This window comes from Hemitrygon akajei, chromosome 9 (assembly GCF_048418815.1).
Source record: "Hemitrygon akajei chromosome 9, sHemAka1.3, whole genome shotgun sequence".
NCBI classification, from domain to species: Eukaryota; Metazoa; Chordata; class Chondrichthyes; order Myliobatiformes; family Dasyatidae; genus Hemitrygon; species Hemitrygon akajei.
The window spans coordinates 129,038,014-129,055,689 of NC_133132.1; the positions used below are offsets into that span (position 1 = coordinate 129,038,014).

Sequence of the window (17,676 nt, forward strand, 5' to 3'; positions counted from 1 at the left end):
CTCTGAAAGTTGTTTTGATTGAGGCATGGTGCACATAATCAGATCTTTCTTGAGTAAAACAGGCTCTGTCAGTAATCTGGCAGATTTTTTTTATAGGAAGGGCACTTCCACAACAACACATACCTCCAATCTCATCTCATTGATTGGAACATGAGACTGCGAATAGCTTTTGTAGAAGGCATTACCCCAGAGATTCACATACTTTTTCCAACAAATACAAAAGGCCATAAGACATAGGAGCAGAATTAGGCCATTGAGCCCATTCCACTATTTCATCATGGCTGATCCCAGATCCCAGTCAACCCCATACAATTGCCCTCTTACCATACCCCTTGATGCCCCGAATAATCAAGAATTTATCAACATCGGTTTTGAGTATACCCATGGACTTGGCATCCACTGAAGCCCATGGCAAAGCATTCCACAGATTCACCACTCTTTGGCTAAAAAAAAACCTTGATTACTGCTGTCCTAAAAGGTCACCCCTCAATATTGAGACTGTGTCCTCTAGTTCTGGATACCCCCACCAGAGGAAACATCCTCTCCAGACCCACCTTATTTGGTCCTTTCAACGTTTGATAGGTTTCAATGAGATCCCCAAGCATTCTTCTAAATTCCAGTGAGTACAGGTCTAAACCTGCCAAATGCTCATATGTTAACCCCTTCGTTCCCGGAATCGTCATCGTTAACCTCCTCTGGACTTTCTCCAATGACAATACATCCTTCCTGAGATAAGGGGCCCAAAACTGTTGACAATACTCCAAGTGCAGCCTGACAAGTGTCCTTTAAAGCTTCAGCATTATCTCCTTATTTTTAAATTCTCCTTGAAATAAATTCCAATATTGCATTTGCCTTCTTTAACGCTGACTCAACTTATGAATTAACCTTCTGGGAGTCTTACATGAGGACTCCTAAGTCCCTTTTCACCTCTGACATTTTGAATTTTTGCCCCATTTAGATAATAGCCTGGACTATTATTCCCTTTACCAAAATGCATTATCATACCTTTCCCAACACTGTATTCCATCTGCCACTTTTTTACCCATTCTTACAATCTGTCTTAAGTTCTACAGCAATCGAATTGCTTCCTCAGCACTACCTACCCCTCCACCTATCTTCGTGTCATCTGCAAACTTTGCCACAAAGCCATCAATTCCACTATCTAACTTATTGACAAACAATGTGAAAAGTAGTGGTCCCAATATTGACCTATGAGGAACACCACTAGTCACTGGCAGCCTGCCAGAAAAGGAGCAAGGAGATAATGCTGAGTCTTTACAAGACTATTCAGTATTGACAACAGTTTTGGGCCCTATATCTCAGAAAAGATGTGAGAGAGTCCTGAGGTGATTCATGAGGATGATCCCGGGAATAAAAGGGTTAGCATATGAGGAGCGTTTGACAGCTTTGGGCCTGTACTCACTGGAATTTAGAAGAATGTGTGGGGATCTCATTGAAACCTACCGAACGTTGAAAGGACTAGATAGGATGGATGTGGAGAGGATGTTTCCTATGATGGGGGCATTCAGAACTATAGGGCACTGCCTCAAAATTGTAGGGCGACCTTTTAGAACAGAGGCAAGGAAGCATTTTTTTTAGAAAACAGAACATAGAAAACATAGGAAACCTACAGCACAATACAGGCTCTTTGGCCCACCAAGTTGTGCTGAACATGTCCCTACCTTAGAAATTACTAGGCTTACCTATAGCCCTCTGTTTAACTAAGCTCCATGTACCTATCCAAGAGTCTCTTAAAAGACCCTATCACATCCGCCTCCACCATTGTTGCTGGGAGCCCATTCCATGCACTCACCACTCTCTGAGTAAAAAACTTACCCCTGACATCTCTGTACCTATTCCCCAACACCTTAAATCTGTGTCCTCTTGTGGCAACCATTTCAGCCCTGGGAAAAAGCCTCTGACGATCCACACGATCAATGCCTCTCAACATCTTATACACATCTATCAGGTCACCTCTCATCCTCCGTTGCTCCAAGGAGAAAAGGCCGAGTTCACTCAACCGATTCTCATAAGGCATGTTCCCCAATCCAGGCAACATTCTTGTAAATCTCCTCTACACCCTTTCTATGGCTTCCATATCCTTCCTGTAGTGAGGCAACCAGAAATGAGCACAGTACTCCAAGTGGGGTCTGACCAGGGTCCTATATAGCTGCAACATTACCTCTCAGCACCTAAATTGAATTCCACGATTAATGAAGGCCAATACATCATATGCCTTTTCAATCACAGAGTCAACCCGCGCAGCTGCTTTGAGCGTCCTATTGACTCCGACCCCAAGATCCCTTTGATCCTCCACACTGCCAAGAGTTTTACCATTAATACTATATTCTGCCATCATAATTGACCTACCAAAACGAACCATTTCACACTTATCTGGGTTGAATTCCACCTGCCACTTCTCAGCCTAGTTTTGCATCCTATCAATGTCCCACTGTAGCCTCTGACAGCCCTCCACACTAACCACAACACATCTAACCTTTGTGTCATCAGTAAACTTACTAACTCATCCCTCCACTTCCTCATCCAAGTCATTTATAAAAATCACAAAGAGTAAGGGTCCCAGAACAGATCCCTGAGGTCACCAACCTCCATGCAGAATATGACCCGTCTATAACCACTCTTTGTCTTCTGTGGCAAGCCAGTTCTGGATCCACAAAGCAATGTCCCCTTGGATCTCATGCCTCTTTACTTTCTCAATAAGCCTTGCATGGGGTACCTTATCAAATGCCTTGCTGAAATCCATATACACTACATCTACTGCTCTTCCTCCATCAATGTGTTTAGTCACATCCTCAAAAAATTCAATCAGGCTCGTAAGGCACAACCTGCCCTTGACAAAGCCAAGCTGACTACTCCTAATCATATTATACCTTCCCAAATGTTCATAATTCCTGCCTCTCAGGATCTTCTCCATCAACTTACCAACCACTGAGGTAACACTCACTGGTCTATAACTTCCTGGGCTATATCTACTCCCTTTCTTGAATAAAGGAACAACATCTGCAACTTCCAATCCTCTGGAACCTCTCCCGTCCCACAAAGATCATTGCCAGAGGCTCAGCAATCTCCTCCCTCATCTCCCACAGTAGCCTGGAGTACATCTCATCCAGTCCCAGTGACTTGATGCTTTCCAAAAGCTCCAGCACCTACTCTTTCTTAATATCTACATGCTCAAGCTTTTCAGTCTGTTGAAAGTCATCACTACAATCACCATGATCCTTTTCCATAGTGAATACTGAAGTATTCATTAAGTACCTCTGCTATTTCCTCTGGTTCCATACACACTTTCCCACTGTCACACTTGATAGCTCCTATTCTTTCATGTCTTATCCACTTGCTCTTCACATACTTGTAGAATGCCTTGGGGTTTTCCTTAATCCTGCCCGCCAAGGCCTTCTCATGGCCCCTTCTAGCTCTCCTAATTTCCTTCTTAAGCTCCTTCCTATTAGCTTTATAATCTTCTAGATCTCTAACATTACCTAGCTCTCTTAACATTTTATAAGCTTTTCTTTTTTAAAAAAAAAGAGTAGTGAATCTGTGAAACGCTCTGCCACAGACTGCAGTGGAGGTCAAGTCTATGGGTATATTTAAGGCGGCAGTTGATAGTTTCCTCATCAGTCAGGACATCAAAGGATATGGCTAGAAGCAGGTATATGGGGTTGAGGAGAATCCAGGATCAGCCATGATGGAATGGTGGGCCAGACTCAATGGGCTGAATGGCCTAATTCTGCTCCTATGTCTTATGGTTTAAAAGGCCCCCTGTATTCTCATTCATTGCTTCCTGCCTGCCAGCCATTCCTCATTCCATGCCAGTATATTTCCTGTAACAACATAGGATTTTATCTTGTTAAGCAGTCTCTTGTGAGGCACCTTAACAAATGCCTTCTGGAAATCTAAGTAAATGACACTCCTTTGACTCTCCTTTGTCCATCCTTGAAGAATTCTAACAGATTTGTCAGGCAAAAGTTCCCTTTACAGAAACCACGATGACGTCGACTTATTTTATCATTAGTCACCAAGTACCCCAAAACCTCAATAATGGACTCCAACACTTTCCCAACCTCCGAGGCTAGGTTAACTGGCTTATAATTTCCTCTCTTTGCCTTTTTCCTTTCTTAAAAACTGGAGTACCATTTGCAATTTTCCAGTCCTCCTTGACCATGCCAGAATCAAGTGATTCTTGAAAGATCATGAACAATACATCTGTTATCTCTTCAGCAACCTCTTTCAGGACTTTGGGATGTAGTCCATCTGGTCCAGGTGACTATTTTTCAGTGGTCCATTATGAAGTCTCACCTCCCTTTTATTCTTTATACAACTGAAAAAAATAGTATCCTGCTATTATCAGCCAGTTTGCTGTCACATCTGATCTTTTCCTTTCTTGTAGACTTTTTAGTTGCCTTTGTTGGATTTTAAAAGCTTTCCAATCATTCAACTTCCCACTCACTTTTGCTACCTTATATGTCATTTCCTTGGCTTTTATGCAGTCCTCAACTTCCCTTGTTAGCCACGTTTGCATAGCCCTGCCATTTGAGAACTATTTCTTCCATGGGACATATCTATCCTGCGCCTTGTGAACTATTCCCTGATGCACCATCAATAGCTCTCTCTGAGACGTAAAGGTGAGATATCGGCTTTTATTGACTGGAAGAAGGAACAAGCAGTGGTTGACCTTCATACTACATCCTGGAGACTGAGAGGCCAGGCTCAGGCCTCAATCGCCTTTATACTGGGGTCTGTTGGAGGAGCCACAGGAGCAGTCACCAGGGGGCATGTCCAGACAGGTATATGTAGTTCACCACATTCCCAAAACACAAAAATATAACTGCAGATGCTGTGGATCAAAGAATATGTACACAACGCTGGAAGAACTCAGCAGGTCAGGCAGATTCTGTGAGAAAAGAGTAGCCAATGTTTCAGGCCGAGACCCTTCATCAGGAATGGGGGGGGGGGGGAACTATTCCCAAAAACTTCAGCCATCTATGTTCTATCTCAGTCTATGCCAGTCTATTTCCTGTAACACCATGGGATCTTATCTGGCCATCATTCTCGCCAGTATCCCCCACCAACCCACCTGTGCAAGCTCCTCTCTCATGCCTCTGTAATTCCCTTTATCCCATTGCAATACTGATACATGTGACTTATGCTTCTCCTTCTCAATTTACAGTATGAATTCAATTATATTATGATCACTGCCTCCTAAGGGTCCCTTTACGATAAGCTGACTAATAAAATACATGTAATAGTGGATCATTTCTCTTATTAAAGAATGAACAAGTATAATTTTTTGTGTTATTTATTCAACTGGGTTCTCTTTATCTAGTTTGAGGACATACACGAAGATCTGATCATATTTTAGGTCGTATTTATGCAGAAATAGAGGAAATTCTATAGGGTTCACAAAATTTCTCGTATCACTGTATTATTCACATAAGAGTACATTGTAGGAGAGATGTGGTTAAACTGGAAAGCGTACAGATTTACAAGGTGTTGTCAGGGCTAGTATGTCAAGTTATAGGGAGATTAGGTCTTTATTCTTGGAGTACAGGAGAATGAAGGGCGAACTTAAAGAAGAGTTTAAAATTATGAGAGGCATAGATGGTGTGGATGGTAACAGCCTTTTCCCCTGGGTACAAGAGTCCAAAACGAGGGAGCATAAATTTATGGCGAGAGGAAAAGAATCAAAACTGAACTGAGGGCAGCTTCTTCATGTAAAGGGTGGTGAGTATATGGTGTACGTTGGCAGAGCAAGTGGTTGAGCCAGGTATAATAGTATCATCTAAGCAGTACACGGAGGGGCTGGACTTAGAGGGATATGGCTAAACACAGGAAATTAGGATGACCTGGATTGGGACCATGGTCAGTCAGGACCACGTTTGGCATGGACTGATTGAGCTTTAGGGCTTGTATCCATGCTCTATTGCTCTATGACTCTAGTATACATAAGTATAATCACTAAATTCCATATATGAAATAGAATATCAAGCCACCGAATCTTCATCCTAAATTAATCAATCACACTAATGGTGGTGTTGATCATCATCCTGCTCTCCAAATTATCTTGGTTTGATTGAAATTCAGATTGAGATTCAGATGAAATTGCATTTCCTGGCCCCTTCATCGTTCCAAAGTGTTATGCCCATTATATTACCATTACAAAATCTAGACTCTGCCCAAGCAGTTATCGAGCCTCTGTAAATAATTTATGTACTTTATGTAAAGCTGTACTTTTTAAACACTGATCCTATTGTTTCTCAGACAAATGTTCGGACAAATGTTTAAAGTGACTTGGACATGCAATAAGGAAGCGCTTTAAAAGTTTTAGATCAAACTCAACACTGAATTTTACATGAAAAAATCTAATACCATTACATACCTTGTAATTAAATATCAATTAAGGACTTTGTCACTCCAACTTCAGCAGCTCTACATCAAAGATAAGTGTGGCATTGCCTGGGATGACTCCAGGATGTCCTGTTTCACCATATGCCATGTCAGGGGTACAGGTCAGTTTTGCCCTTTGCCCCAAGCTCATCTGTTATTGAAACAATTTTGATTATTAGTGGAATTCCTCAGCTTACACCCTATTCCTATGTGGTAAAATATGCAACTTCCATAGTAGAAAAATGTTGCTGTTTGTTCTTATTTGATGCTCTTATTTTGCCATTGGCAAACTCTCTCTTCCATTTCATCATGCCTTCAGCATCCTCTTTTGAAAAGACTAAATCAAGTTGGATTTCTTTTAAACTGTACTGGCCTCAAAGCTCAGCTCTTTGATTAGTGATTTTTCAGCCCACATAGTTAAACCAAAATACATTTGGTGTTGATGCAACTTTAAAATGAAATATGCATCTTTAAATGTTTTAATGAATAAGTAAGAGACACGTCAAGTATTTAATATGATCTTAAGACTCCAAATATCCATAAAATATTTACTGTACAGCCTTTATAGTAAGATAATTCTGAAATTATGATCATCCAAAAATACCTGTGCCATGCCTTCTTCCCAGCCTTTAATCACTTCCTGTTTGCCAATTTTGAACTTGAAAGGCTTGTTTCTGTCTCGAGAAGAGTCAAACTTCTTGCCATTCTGGAGCATTCCTGTAAATACCACATAACCCTTCTTAGAAATCATGACAGCCATAAGTGCGTGTAAAAATGATTAAAGCCTAATATCCTTAAATGCATTAAAATGATCAGAAAACGCTGTACCATTGCTGTTGGCAAAATACTGGAAAAGTGGCATTTCTTTATCAGCATGGTTTACACGAAAGGTTAATATATTACGGTTTATTGTACTGTTTAAGGCTATTTCATTTCATACACTTGCATAACTTAGGTTCTGCCAGGATTTCAAGACTTCCTTGCCCCTCCTCCCCCCATAAATCTAGTTTAATATCATCCTATATTCTTACATGAAATAGGATGAGAGTTTAATCAGAAGCAAGGATATACATCATATGTACAGGGTGAGTTGAAACCTCATGTCATTCATTGGTACACAAGGTTGGTCTTTCACTTGTGAAAATGTGTAGGGAAGGCAGGCCCACATGCTATGGTACACTAAGTTAGCTAAATGGGACAAGATGACAAATTTACTGAAAAGTAAACCAATCCACAAAATAAAATATTCAAAATATGTTAAATATTTGTAACTAAAGAGACTGAACATTTTAATTTAGCTAGAATAGAGACTGGGAGTTTTCATGTTTGAATTGATTTTTCTTTCTTTACAGAAAAGTCTCAGAAGTCAGGACAAAAATAAAACTATTGTTCTCAATGATCCTGACATCATGGCATAAGTCAAGAATATTTGAAGTCTCATTCATGAACAATGCTAGTAAGCTGCATCAAATATTCAAATTATTTAATTAAAAATAATTCCTTCCCTCACCCCCCCTTTTTGTCCAAAGGGAAAACAATTATTAGTTCTATCTATGCACTAATTCAAAATTAATTCCAAAATTCACAGAAAATTTATTATCAAAGTACATGTCACCACATACAACCTTGAGATTCATTTTCTTGTGGGCATACTCAATAAATCCATAATAGAATAACCATAATAGAATCAATGAAAGATTGGATCAGCTTGGGAGTTCAATCATGTGAAAAAGACAATAAACTGCAAATACAAAAGGAAAGAAATAATAATAATAATAAATAAACAAACAAACAATATCAAGAATTTGAGATTAAGAGTCCCTGAAAGTGACTCCATAGCTTCTGTGAACATCACAATATGGGTCAAGTGAAGTTATCGAGAGCCTGATGGTTGAGGGGTAATAACTGTTCCTGAACATGATGGACTGAGTCCTGAGGTTCTTGTATCTTCTTCCTGATGGTAGTAGTGAGAAGAGAGCATGACCTGGGTGGAGTGTCACTGGTGGTGGATGTTGCTTTCCTGCTACAGCGCTTTGTGTAGATGTGCTCAATGGTGGGGAGGGCTTTAACCATGATAGATGGGGCCACATCCACTACTTTTTGTAGGATTTTCCATTCAAGAGCATTGGCACGGTATTTCCGTACCAGGCTGTCATACAGCCAGTCAGTATACTCTCCACTACACATCTATAGAAGTTTGTCAAAGTTTTAGATGTCATGCTGAAACTACGCAAACTCCTAAGTAGAGGTGCCTCCACCCTTTCTTTGTAATTGCACTTACGAACCGAGCTGAGGACAGGTCCTCTGAAATGACAACTCTGAGGAATTTAAAAGTGCTGACCCTCTCCAGCTCTGTTCCGCCAGTGATGACTGGCTCAGGGATCTTTGATTTGCTGCTTCTGCAGTTAATAATCAGCTCCTTGGTCTTGCTGACGTTTGTTGTCATGACGCCACTCAGCCAAATTTTCAATGTCCCTGCTATATTCTGATTCATCAGCCTACAACAGTGGTGTTGTCAGCAAACTTAAATATGGCATTGGAGCTGTGCTTAGCCTCACAGTCATAAGTGCAAAGTGATAAATCATAAATCATAAGTGCATAACAGCAAGGGCTAAGCACACAGCCTTGTGGTGAACCTGTGCTGATCGAGATTGTGGGGGAGATGTTGTTACCAATCTGAGCTGACTGGAGTCTGCAAGTGAGGGAATCAAGGACCCAATTGCACAAGGAGATATTGACGCCAAGGTCTTGAAGCTTATTGATTAGTTTTGAGGGGATGATAGTATTGAATACCAAGCTGTAGTTGCTAAAGAGCATCCTGATGTATGCACCTTTGCTGTCCAGTTGTTCCAGGGCTGAGTGAAGGGCCAATGAGATGGTATCAGCTGTGCAACTGCCACCCCGGGAGGCAAATTGGAGCAGTTCCAGGTTGCTTCTCAGGCAGGAGCTGCTATGTTTCATCTTTAACCTCTCAAAATACTATCACTGTGGATGCAAACCCTACTGGATGATAGTCATTGAGGCAGGTTACCACATTCTTCTTCAGCACTGGTATAATTGAAACCTACTTGAAGCAGGTGGGTACCTCAGCCTACCGAAGTTAGGGGTTAAAGGTCTCAGTGAACACTCAAGCCAGTTGATCAGCCCAGGTCTTTTGTATTTAGGCATGTATCCCATCTGGGCCGGATACTTTCCTTGGGTTTACCCTCCTGAAGGCTGCTTGTACATCAGCCTCAAAGACTGAAATCACAGTACTGTTGGAGGTTGTAGGAGTTAGTGATGGTTCCTCCACATTTTGCTGTTCAAAGCAAGCACCGAAGGCATGGAACTCATCTGGAAGCAAAAGCCCTGTTGTCACCTATGTTGCTTGATTTAAAATAATTATAGATGACATCGTGAAGAGGTTGCACAATTTTACCAGTGAAAGTAAATTCATTAGTAATAACTTTGTATAGACTAAATCGTTTGGTAATAATGTTGAAAAGTTTATTTAACACATCACTGAAATGGTAACATCGAAAAGGATGACATACATCTTCCACAATAGAAGTCAAGTCAAGTCAACTTTTATTGTCATTTCGACCATAACTGCTGGTACAGTACATAGTAAAAATGAGACGACGTTTTTCAGGACCATGGTTTACATGACACAGTACAAAAAACTAGACTGAACTACGTAATAAAAAAAAGAGAGAAAGCTATACTAGACTACAGACCTACACTGGACTGCATAAAGTGCACAAAAACAGTGCAGACATTACAATAAATAATAAACAGGACAGTAGGGCAAGGTGTCAGTCCAGGCTTCGGGTATTGAACAGTCTGATAGCTTGGGGGGAAGAAACTGTTATATAGTCTGGTCGTGAGAGCCCGAATGCTTTGGAGCCTTTTCCCAGATGGCAGGAGGGAGAAGAGATTGTATGAGGGGTGCATGGGGTCCTTATATATACACAAAATATATATGGCCCGAAATCAATTAGTTTTACAAATTATTTTAATAGCAGGTAACTGGTTAGTTCAATGTATGTAACCTGAGAAGTGCTGATGAAAACCAGAGAGTACATGCTCCACCCTACTGTCCAGATAGACATAGAGGCACAGAAGGTAATGGTAGGATTAGACCATTCAACCAACCCTTCCAGCTGCTTCACTATTCAACACAATCATAGCAGTATCAGTATAAAAACTGATATTGCCAATGTTCTGAAAAATCCTGGTGAAGCTTTGTTTATTTTTGGGGAAAAGAAGCTTCACTAAAAAAAATACAAGTAATCAAATATACACAAATTTTACTAGGTAAATATCAAACTGGCCCTCACCCAACCACGTTCACCTGTTTCCAACACAAATGCCAAACAAATTGATGCTCGCCATCCAAATAAGCTCCTTATTCCAAGACAGCAGGCAAGCATTAAAGACAAATGAGTGTCAGACAGAACGCCTGAGGCTTCCAGCATATGAATGAAGATTTTGATTGTGAGCCTGAATAATGCTTTGGTTAGCCCGGAATCAAATCAATGTCAACAGTTGAGTCTGTTGTCATATGCACAGGGACGTGTAAGCACAGTGGAAACGGAAAAACGTACTTGCAGCCACAGCACATGTACATAGCATTAAATATACAGCATCCAGAGGGGGAAAAAAACAAATTAAACATCAATTATTCAAAAGTTATACAACAAAGGTGAAGATCACCACTATCTGGACCATACCATATTATCGTAGCTAGTTTCCAGTAGGAGTACAGAAATCTGAAGCTGCACCAAGAATAACTGCATCCCTTTAACCGTTCAGTTCTTGCACAAACCTGCATAATCACTGTTTCAGTACAGCAAAATTATGATGGCTTTGCCTGTATTTGTTCTAATTGTGTTCATTCCTGTATAATTTATCGTAATGACTGCCAGTACAAGATTTGAAGACTTCATTCAGCACCATTAAAAATTTCACATTATATTAGTAGTATTACAGTGACAATGATTTACATTTGTCTTCCACAAGATTTTATCATAAAATACATCCAAAAGTGAGAAAGTAGGTTGTGTTCACTTTTGAAATGACTTCCCTTCCCAGACCACCTTATCTGTCCTCAGCTTTCTCCACTCCATGGTGAGGCAAAACACTAAAAGAATACAACTTATATTCCAACTCAGTAACTTACAGCCCATTGGCATGATCATTTTTTCCAACTTCAAGTTATCCTATCCCAGTATTCCTTTCCCAGTGCTATTATTCCTCACAGATTCTCCCGTTTCCCACTCCCACTGCCACCCCTGCCCCCCACCAAGACTCATTAACCCTGTCATAACCCCCAATGTGGTTCTCAGTGTCCATCACCCACATACCCATCTACCTTGATTTCTTTTCCCAAGGTTCAACTTCCCTTTCCCCTACCCCATATCCCTCCACCTGTCATTCTATCTTACCCCTTCCTCTTTTTATACTCCAGGTGACTTCCTTTACCCTCTCATTTCTGATGCAAGGTCGTGTCTGCGAACATTGGCTACCCTTTTGCCTTCATAGATGCTGCCCAACTTGCTGAGTTAGCAGACAAAAATTAACACATTATGAATAACAATTTACCAACCATAGGTTCTTGTCTTTTCAATAGAATAAATAAACAGGACAAAAATTCCCCCAAAAATCCTTAACCAAGGATTATCAATATCCAACAACAATGGCCAGAGATAGCAGTACATGCATAAACCAAAATGTTATGGAATTTCTTTCACATAAAATCCCATACCAGAGCTCCTTTATATAATATTAATATAGTAAAATTATTGAGGTCATACATAAGCTATAGAATTGACTTTTCATGCACTCTCTAGTGTGTTATATTTTTGAAGAAGGGCGTTGCAAGACACGATAAATGTAACAAGGACCGACAGTTTTGACATCTTTCAAATTTGGCATTTGCGATTGCCAGAAGCAAAAAGTATATTGTGAGTACACACAGATAATCCAGCTTTCGTATAAACAAAAAAATGAAGAATAACAATGGGTCTGGGTCAAAGATACATCAAACTAAATAATTCCTCAGAGGAACCTGACCAAAACTCCATTATATAAACTCTCCAAATTACTACATAAACACACATTTAAGGTGTCCCAAATCAAACACAGAAGCATTTCATTCTCCAGGTTCTGTGTGCAACTGGAGACCAATCTGTGGAGATCTGCTTATTTCTATCCATCCACCCATGAATTTGCCTAGGAGACTTAGCAATGTCCTGTTCCAAATCATTTTCATTTCTATAGGACAGTGAACTCATTTACATGATCAATTTTGTAATTTGCAAATATGCCACTCACTGTTTAATCAAGTGATGATGCAATAAAATATAAATTAGAACCAAATTACTTATTTTATTTTAATGCATTTAGTAATGGAGAAAAAAAACACAGAAACTTCAATTCCTAATCAGGTGCTTACCTGGTTAGAAGACTTCTGAAGCTTCTATGTTTTCAGCCCATTAGGGCAATTAACCAACGAACAAATGAAAATAAATAGGCAACAGAAAACAACCAATCAAAAAAAAGTTGAATCTTGAAAATTCAAATCATGATTGCTTGAAAAGTTTTAGTCTTCACTACAAGGATATCAGAGAAGTTTAATAAAAGCAAAGATAACACAAAAAGAACTGAGGGACTTTCAGTGCCTAGAGGGAGGAATTATATCCCAAACTGGAGAGTCAAACGGCATCCATCAAACTAAGCTAATATCTTGAAAGACAATGCATTTATGATTTTCCCTAGGTTAGCTCTTCTCTAGTGTGGCTGATGGGTAAACATGAAATAAAGTATACCTTTACACTTTAACTTGATTGATTTTATATTCTTTTCCTGCACAGAGCCAATGTTATTAAAATAAGCTCATTTCTTTATAAGCACGTTCTTATAAGCTCAGGAGTAAACAATATTCACTTGGAGTTGTACATTTCTACCTCAAACTTGTCTGTCAAAATATACTTACAAACCAATACCGCTCTAATTAAATTGCTTTACATTTATATCATCTGCAATACAAATCCATGTGCACTGTGATATCTGGAAAATCTGCTTCTGTGAACTTAGCCAGAATTAAATAGTTGGATAATAATAATAATTTAAAGCAGCTCTGTGGAATGGTTAGCCTTATGTGGAAGACTTTTCTGATTGAGGGGTGAAGAAATAGAACTTACAAAATTAGTATCAATGTTAACACTTTTGTGCAGCTGGACATTGGTTGGAACACAGATTCAATCCTGAGAGGAGTTCCTGGTATCTTTTAGTTAATATAAATATTATGCAAGTTTTGTTTTGCACTGCATTTGGTCAATGGCACATCAACTTTTATTTAAAATAAACTACTCATTACCTTCGTTATATGAAAAAAATTAATATGCAAGACTTAATTAACCTTAACTATTTAGGAAAATGGTAGATATTTATTGGTACATTGTTGCAGCTCGCAGAGCTGCCTCCTCACAGCGAGTGAACTGGGCTCAATCCTGACCACCAGTGCAGTCTGCAAGTTGTCCTCATTCCATTGTAGTATGTATATAAATCTCACCATTTTGAGATTGGGGAAAAGCGGGTGTTCGTGAGATTATGGGGAAGAGTTTGATACGTTTCAAAATGGTCGCTACTTTTAAAGCACTGAAGAGCCCATTTCCATTCAGTATTAACTATGATACAAAATAAAATATTTTAACTAAATAAGAACTGCAACAGGGTCTTCTAATATCAAACGGAAAACAGTTCCAGAAGAGGAAATATTGTTCATACAACATGTTACAGTCAACCCTAAAGAATGGAGCAGCAAATCCAAAAATAACTTTCAAATAAATTGGTTAAGTACAGTTATAAGACTCTGAAGAAAAGGAAAAGGCACTGAGACCAATAGACAAGCTTTTATTTGAGTTGACACAGACAAATCATTTCTCTGCGATGTCATCCTACGACTTTATCCTTCAGTATGTGCATATATTAACCATGATTATTTGAGCATATAACATTTTAGGCTGTTGCTTCAAACTTTGGGTTCCATAATTCTTAAATTCTTAATCTCTTTCTCAGCAGGAATTTTATTCCATTGATTATGCTTGTTATCTATTCCAGCAATTTCATGATGCTCTTCAGAAAATAGCTTTTCATCCCCTTAACTTACTACTCACCCTTCAATTCTGACTCAAAGAAATCAATTCAGAACAAAAACAAATTCTGATTCTTTCCAAAATGTAATTCCTTCAAGGTTGCTGAAGGGGAACTTTAATTTGAAACTGACATATATTTGGCTTTAGAATTTACCTCAGAAACACACATAATTGGTCCTTGTAATTACCTTTATAAACAATTAATAAGCTTTTAGCTACTAAATTTAGAACAGACCATTTAAGAAAAAAATAAAGAAAAAAGATTACACATTGCTCATGTAACAGCAAACTGTTCTTCTGTAGCTGGTTGCTCATTCATCTTCTATGCATCTTCTTTTGCATAGAACAAGAAATGGAAGTATCCTCAGTGAATACTCAATTGCCAACCTTCACTTTTCTTTCAAAAAAGACCTCTTCAGTCATTTCTCAGTTTTCTCTGTTCACGACAGAAAGAGATCCAGTTCGTTGATGTTTTCCCAATGGTTGTAACATTGTGGTTTATCTAAAAAGAGGAAGCCTACTATCTGCAGTAGTCAGTCATCTGTTCTCCACTTCATTATGATTCTCAATTGATCCATCCTCTGGAGAATACATGCAGGATGCAGAAATTCTAGATTATGATGTACAAAATCTTCATCCACTCCAGTATTACTCATTAAGCAACAAAAATTTGCTCTCCAACTTAATGGTGGTCTGCTAGCCAGATGTGAGAGCACAATATTTTTTTAAATATGAAGTTAGGAAGATGTCACAGGTATCAGCCTTTATTGATTTACTACCTCCTTCTGGTTTAAGTAACAAATAAATATTTCTCAACAAATCAACATTCCTACTGTCCAGCTAAAAATCTGAAATGGCATACAAAGAAGCAGCAGAGTGTGATTACATGATGTTACTTCTTAAAATACCCAGTATATCCTTTACACATCTTATTGTGCAAGAAATCAATGACGATTTATTTATTGTGTGGCACAAGATATAGTTAAGTAACTTTGTCAAATAATGACAATTTAAATAGCATTAATATTATTTACATGCAATTACTACAGAAAAATCTGATTATATATAGTAGGTAGACACTAAAAATTCTGTCCACGTGATGACTTGCTATTAGCTAATTGTGCCGAACACTAAAGTTTTTAAAGATGGGTAGTTTACATTTATGCACAGTAAATTCAACTAAAATTGAAAAAGACATCAACGTAAGTGGAATTTTAAATAATGATGAATTTTAATGGCCAACAATCAATCTTCAAGTTCTAGAGTAAATATTAAGAATGGAACATTTTAAAATGGCTATATTTGAAAAAATACATAATTCAAAATTAATTTAATTTTGCTCACAGTTTGGGAGAGTACTTTGCATAATTGAACTTCTTAAAATATCTATTGGGTTTGACAATTCCTGAATTTGACAGAAGTGCGAATGATTCCCAAGCAAAAACATACAAAATAAATTACACCAAAGCTTATTTGTTTTGGTTCCCTAATAATTATGTGTATTTACTAAATAGGGCAAAATAACTTACCGAAATAATCATAAGACCATAAGATATAGTTGCAGAATTAGGCCATTTGGCCCATTGAGTCTGCTCCGCCATTTTATCATGGCTGATCCATTTTACCTCTCAGCTCCAATCAGGAGGGCCTTCACCCCTGCATTCCTTCATGCCCTGACCAATTAAGAATCTATCAACCACTTCCTTAAATATACACAAAGACTAGGACTCCACAAGTGCTTGTGGCAAAGAATTCTACAGATTCACCACTCTCTGGCTAAAGAAATTCCTCTTCATCTCTGTTCTAAAAGGATACCCCTCTAAGTCCTCTGGTCTTAGACTCTCCCACCATCCTCTCCACATCCACCCTATCATGGCCTTTCACCAGTCGATAGGTTTCAATGAGGTTACCCCTTGTTCTTCTTAATTCCAGTGAATACATGCCCAGAGCCATCAGACACTCTTCATATGACAGCCTATACATCCTGGAATAATTTTTGTGAACCTCCTTTGAACCCTCTCTAGTTTCAGCACATTAATATAACACTAAGATAAGGAGCCTAAAACTGCTCACAATACTCCAAGTGAGGCCTCACCAGTGCTTTGTAAAATCTCAACATTTCATCCTTGCTTTTATATTTCAATCCTCTTGAAATGAAGGCTAACATATTTGCCTTCCTTACCGTAGACTCAACATGGAAATTAACCTTTAGGTAATCCTGCACAAGTCTCTTTGTGCCTTAGATTTTTGCATTTTCTCTCCATTTAGAAAATAGTCAACCTTTTCATTTCTTCAACCAAAGTGCATGACCATATACTTCCCGACACAGTATTCATCTGCCACTTCTTTGACCATTCTCCTAACTCAAGTCCTTCTGTAGCCTCTCTACTTCCTCAAAATTATCTGCCCCTCCACTTACCTTCATATTGACATAGAGTCATAGAGCAGTATAGAAACAGGCACTTCGGCCCATCTAGTCCATGTTAAAACCATTTAAACTGCCCTATTCCCATCGACCTGAACCTGGACCATAGCCTTCCATATCTCTATTATCCATGTACCTATCCAAACTTCTCTAAAACATTGAAATCGAGCTCACATACACCAAATGTGCTGGCAGCTCATTCCATACTCTCACAACCCTCTGAGTGAAGAAGTTTCTTCTCATGTTCTCCTTAAACTTCTCACCTTTCACTCTTAACCCATGACCTCTGATTGTAGCCCCAACCAATCTCAGTGGGAAAAGCCTACCTGTATTTACCCTGTCTCCACCCCTCAATTTTGTATACCTCTATCAAATCCCCTCTCAGCCTTCAATGTTCTAAACAATACAGTCCTAACCTATTCAATCTTTCCTTATAACTCAGGTCCTCCAGACCCGGCAACAGCCTTGTAAATTTTCTCTGCACTCTTTCAATTTTGTTTATATCTTTCCTGTAGGCAGGTGTTTGTATTTGGTCACAATACTCCAGATTTGGCCTCACCAATGCATCATACAATTTCAACCGTCTTCCTTACTCAACACATTGATTTATGAAGGCCAATGTGCCAAGAGCTTTCTTTACGAACTTATCTGCCTGTGATACCACTTTCAATGAATTATGGACCTGTATTCCCAGATCCCTTTGTTCTA

At 38.9% G+C, this 17,676-nt stretch overlaps 1 protein-coding gene across 1 annotated transcript in view; it reads right to left on the reverse strand.

Annotated features, from left to right (window-relative positions):
• LOC140733526 (peptidyl-prolyl cis-trans isomerase FKBP1B-like) overlaps window positions 1-17,676 on the reverse strand; it is a 36,192-nt gene that overhangs the window by 2,135 nt on the left and 16,381 nt on the right. Inside the window, exons 3-4 of the mRNA XM_073056973.1 lie at window positions 7,010-7,122; window positions 6,398-6,556 (exon numbers count right to left, since the gene is read on the reverse strand). Of these exons, the coding sequence (XP_072913074.1) occupies window positions 6,428-6,556; window positions 7,010-7,122 (242 nt within the window). The 3' untranslated portion in view covers window positions 6,398-6,427. The remainder of the gene's footprint in view (window positions 1-6,397; window positions 6,557-7,009; window positions 7,123-17,676) is intronic.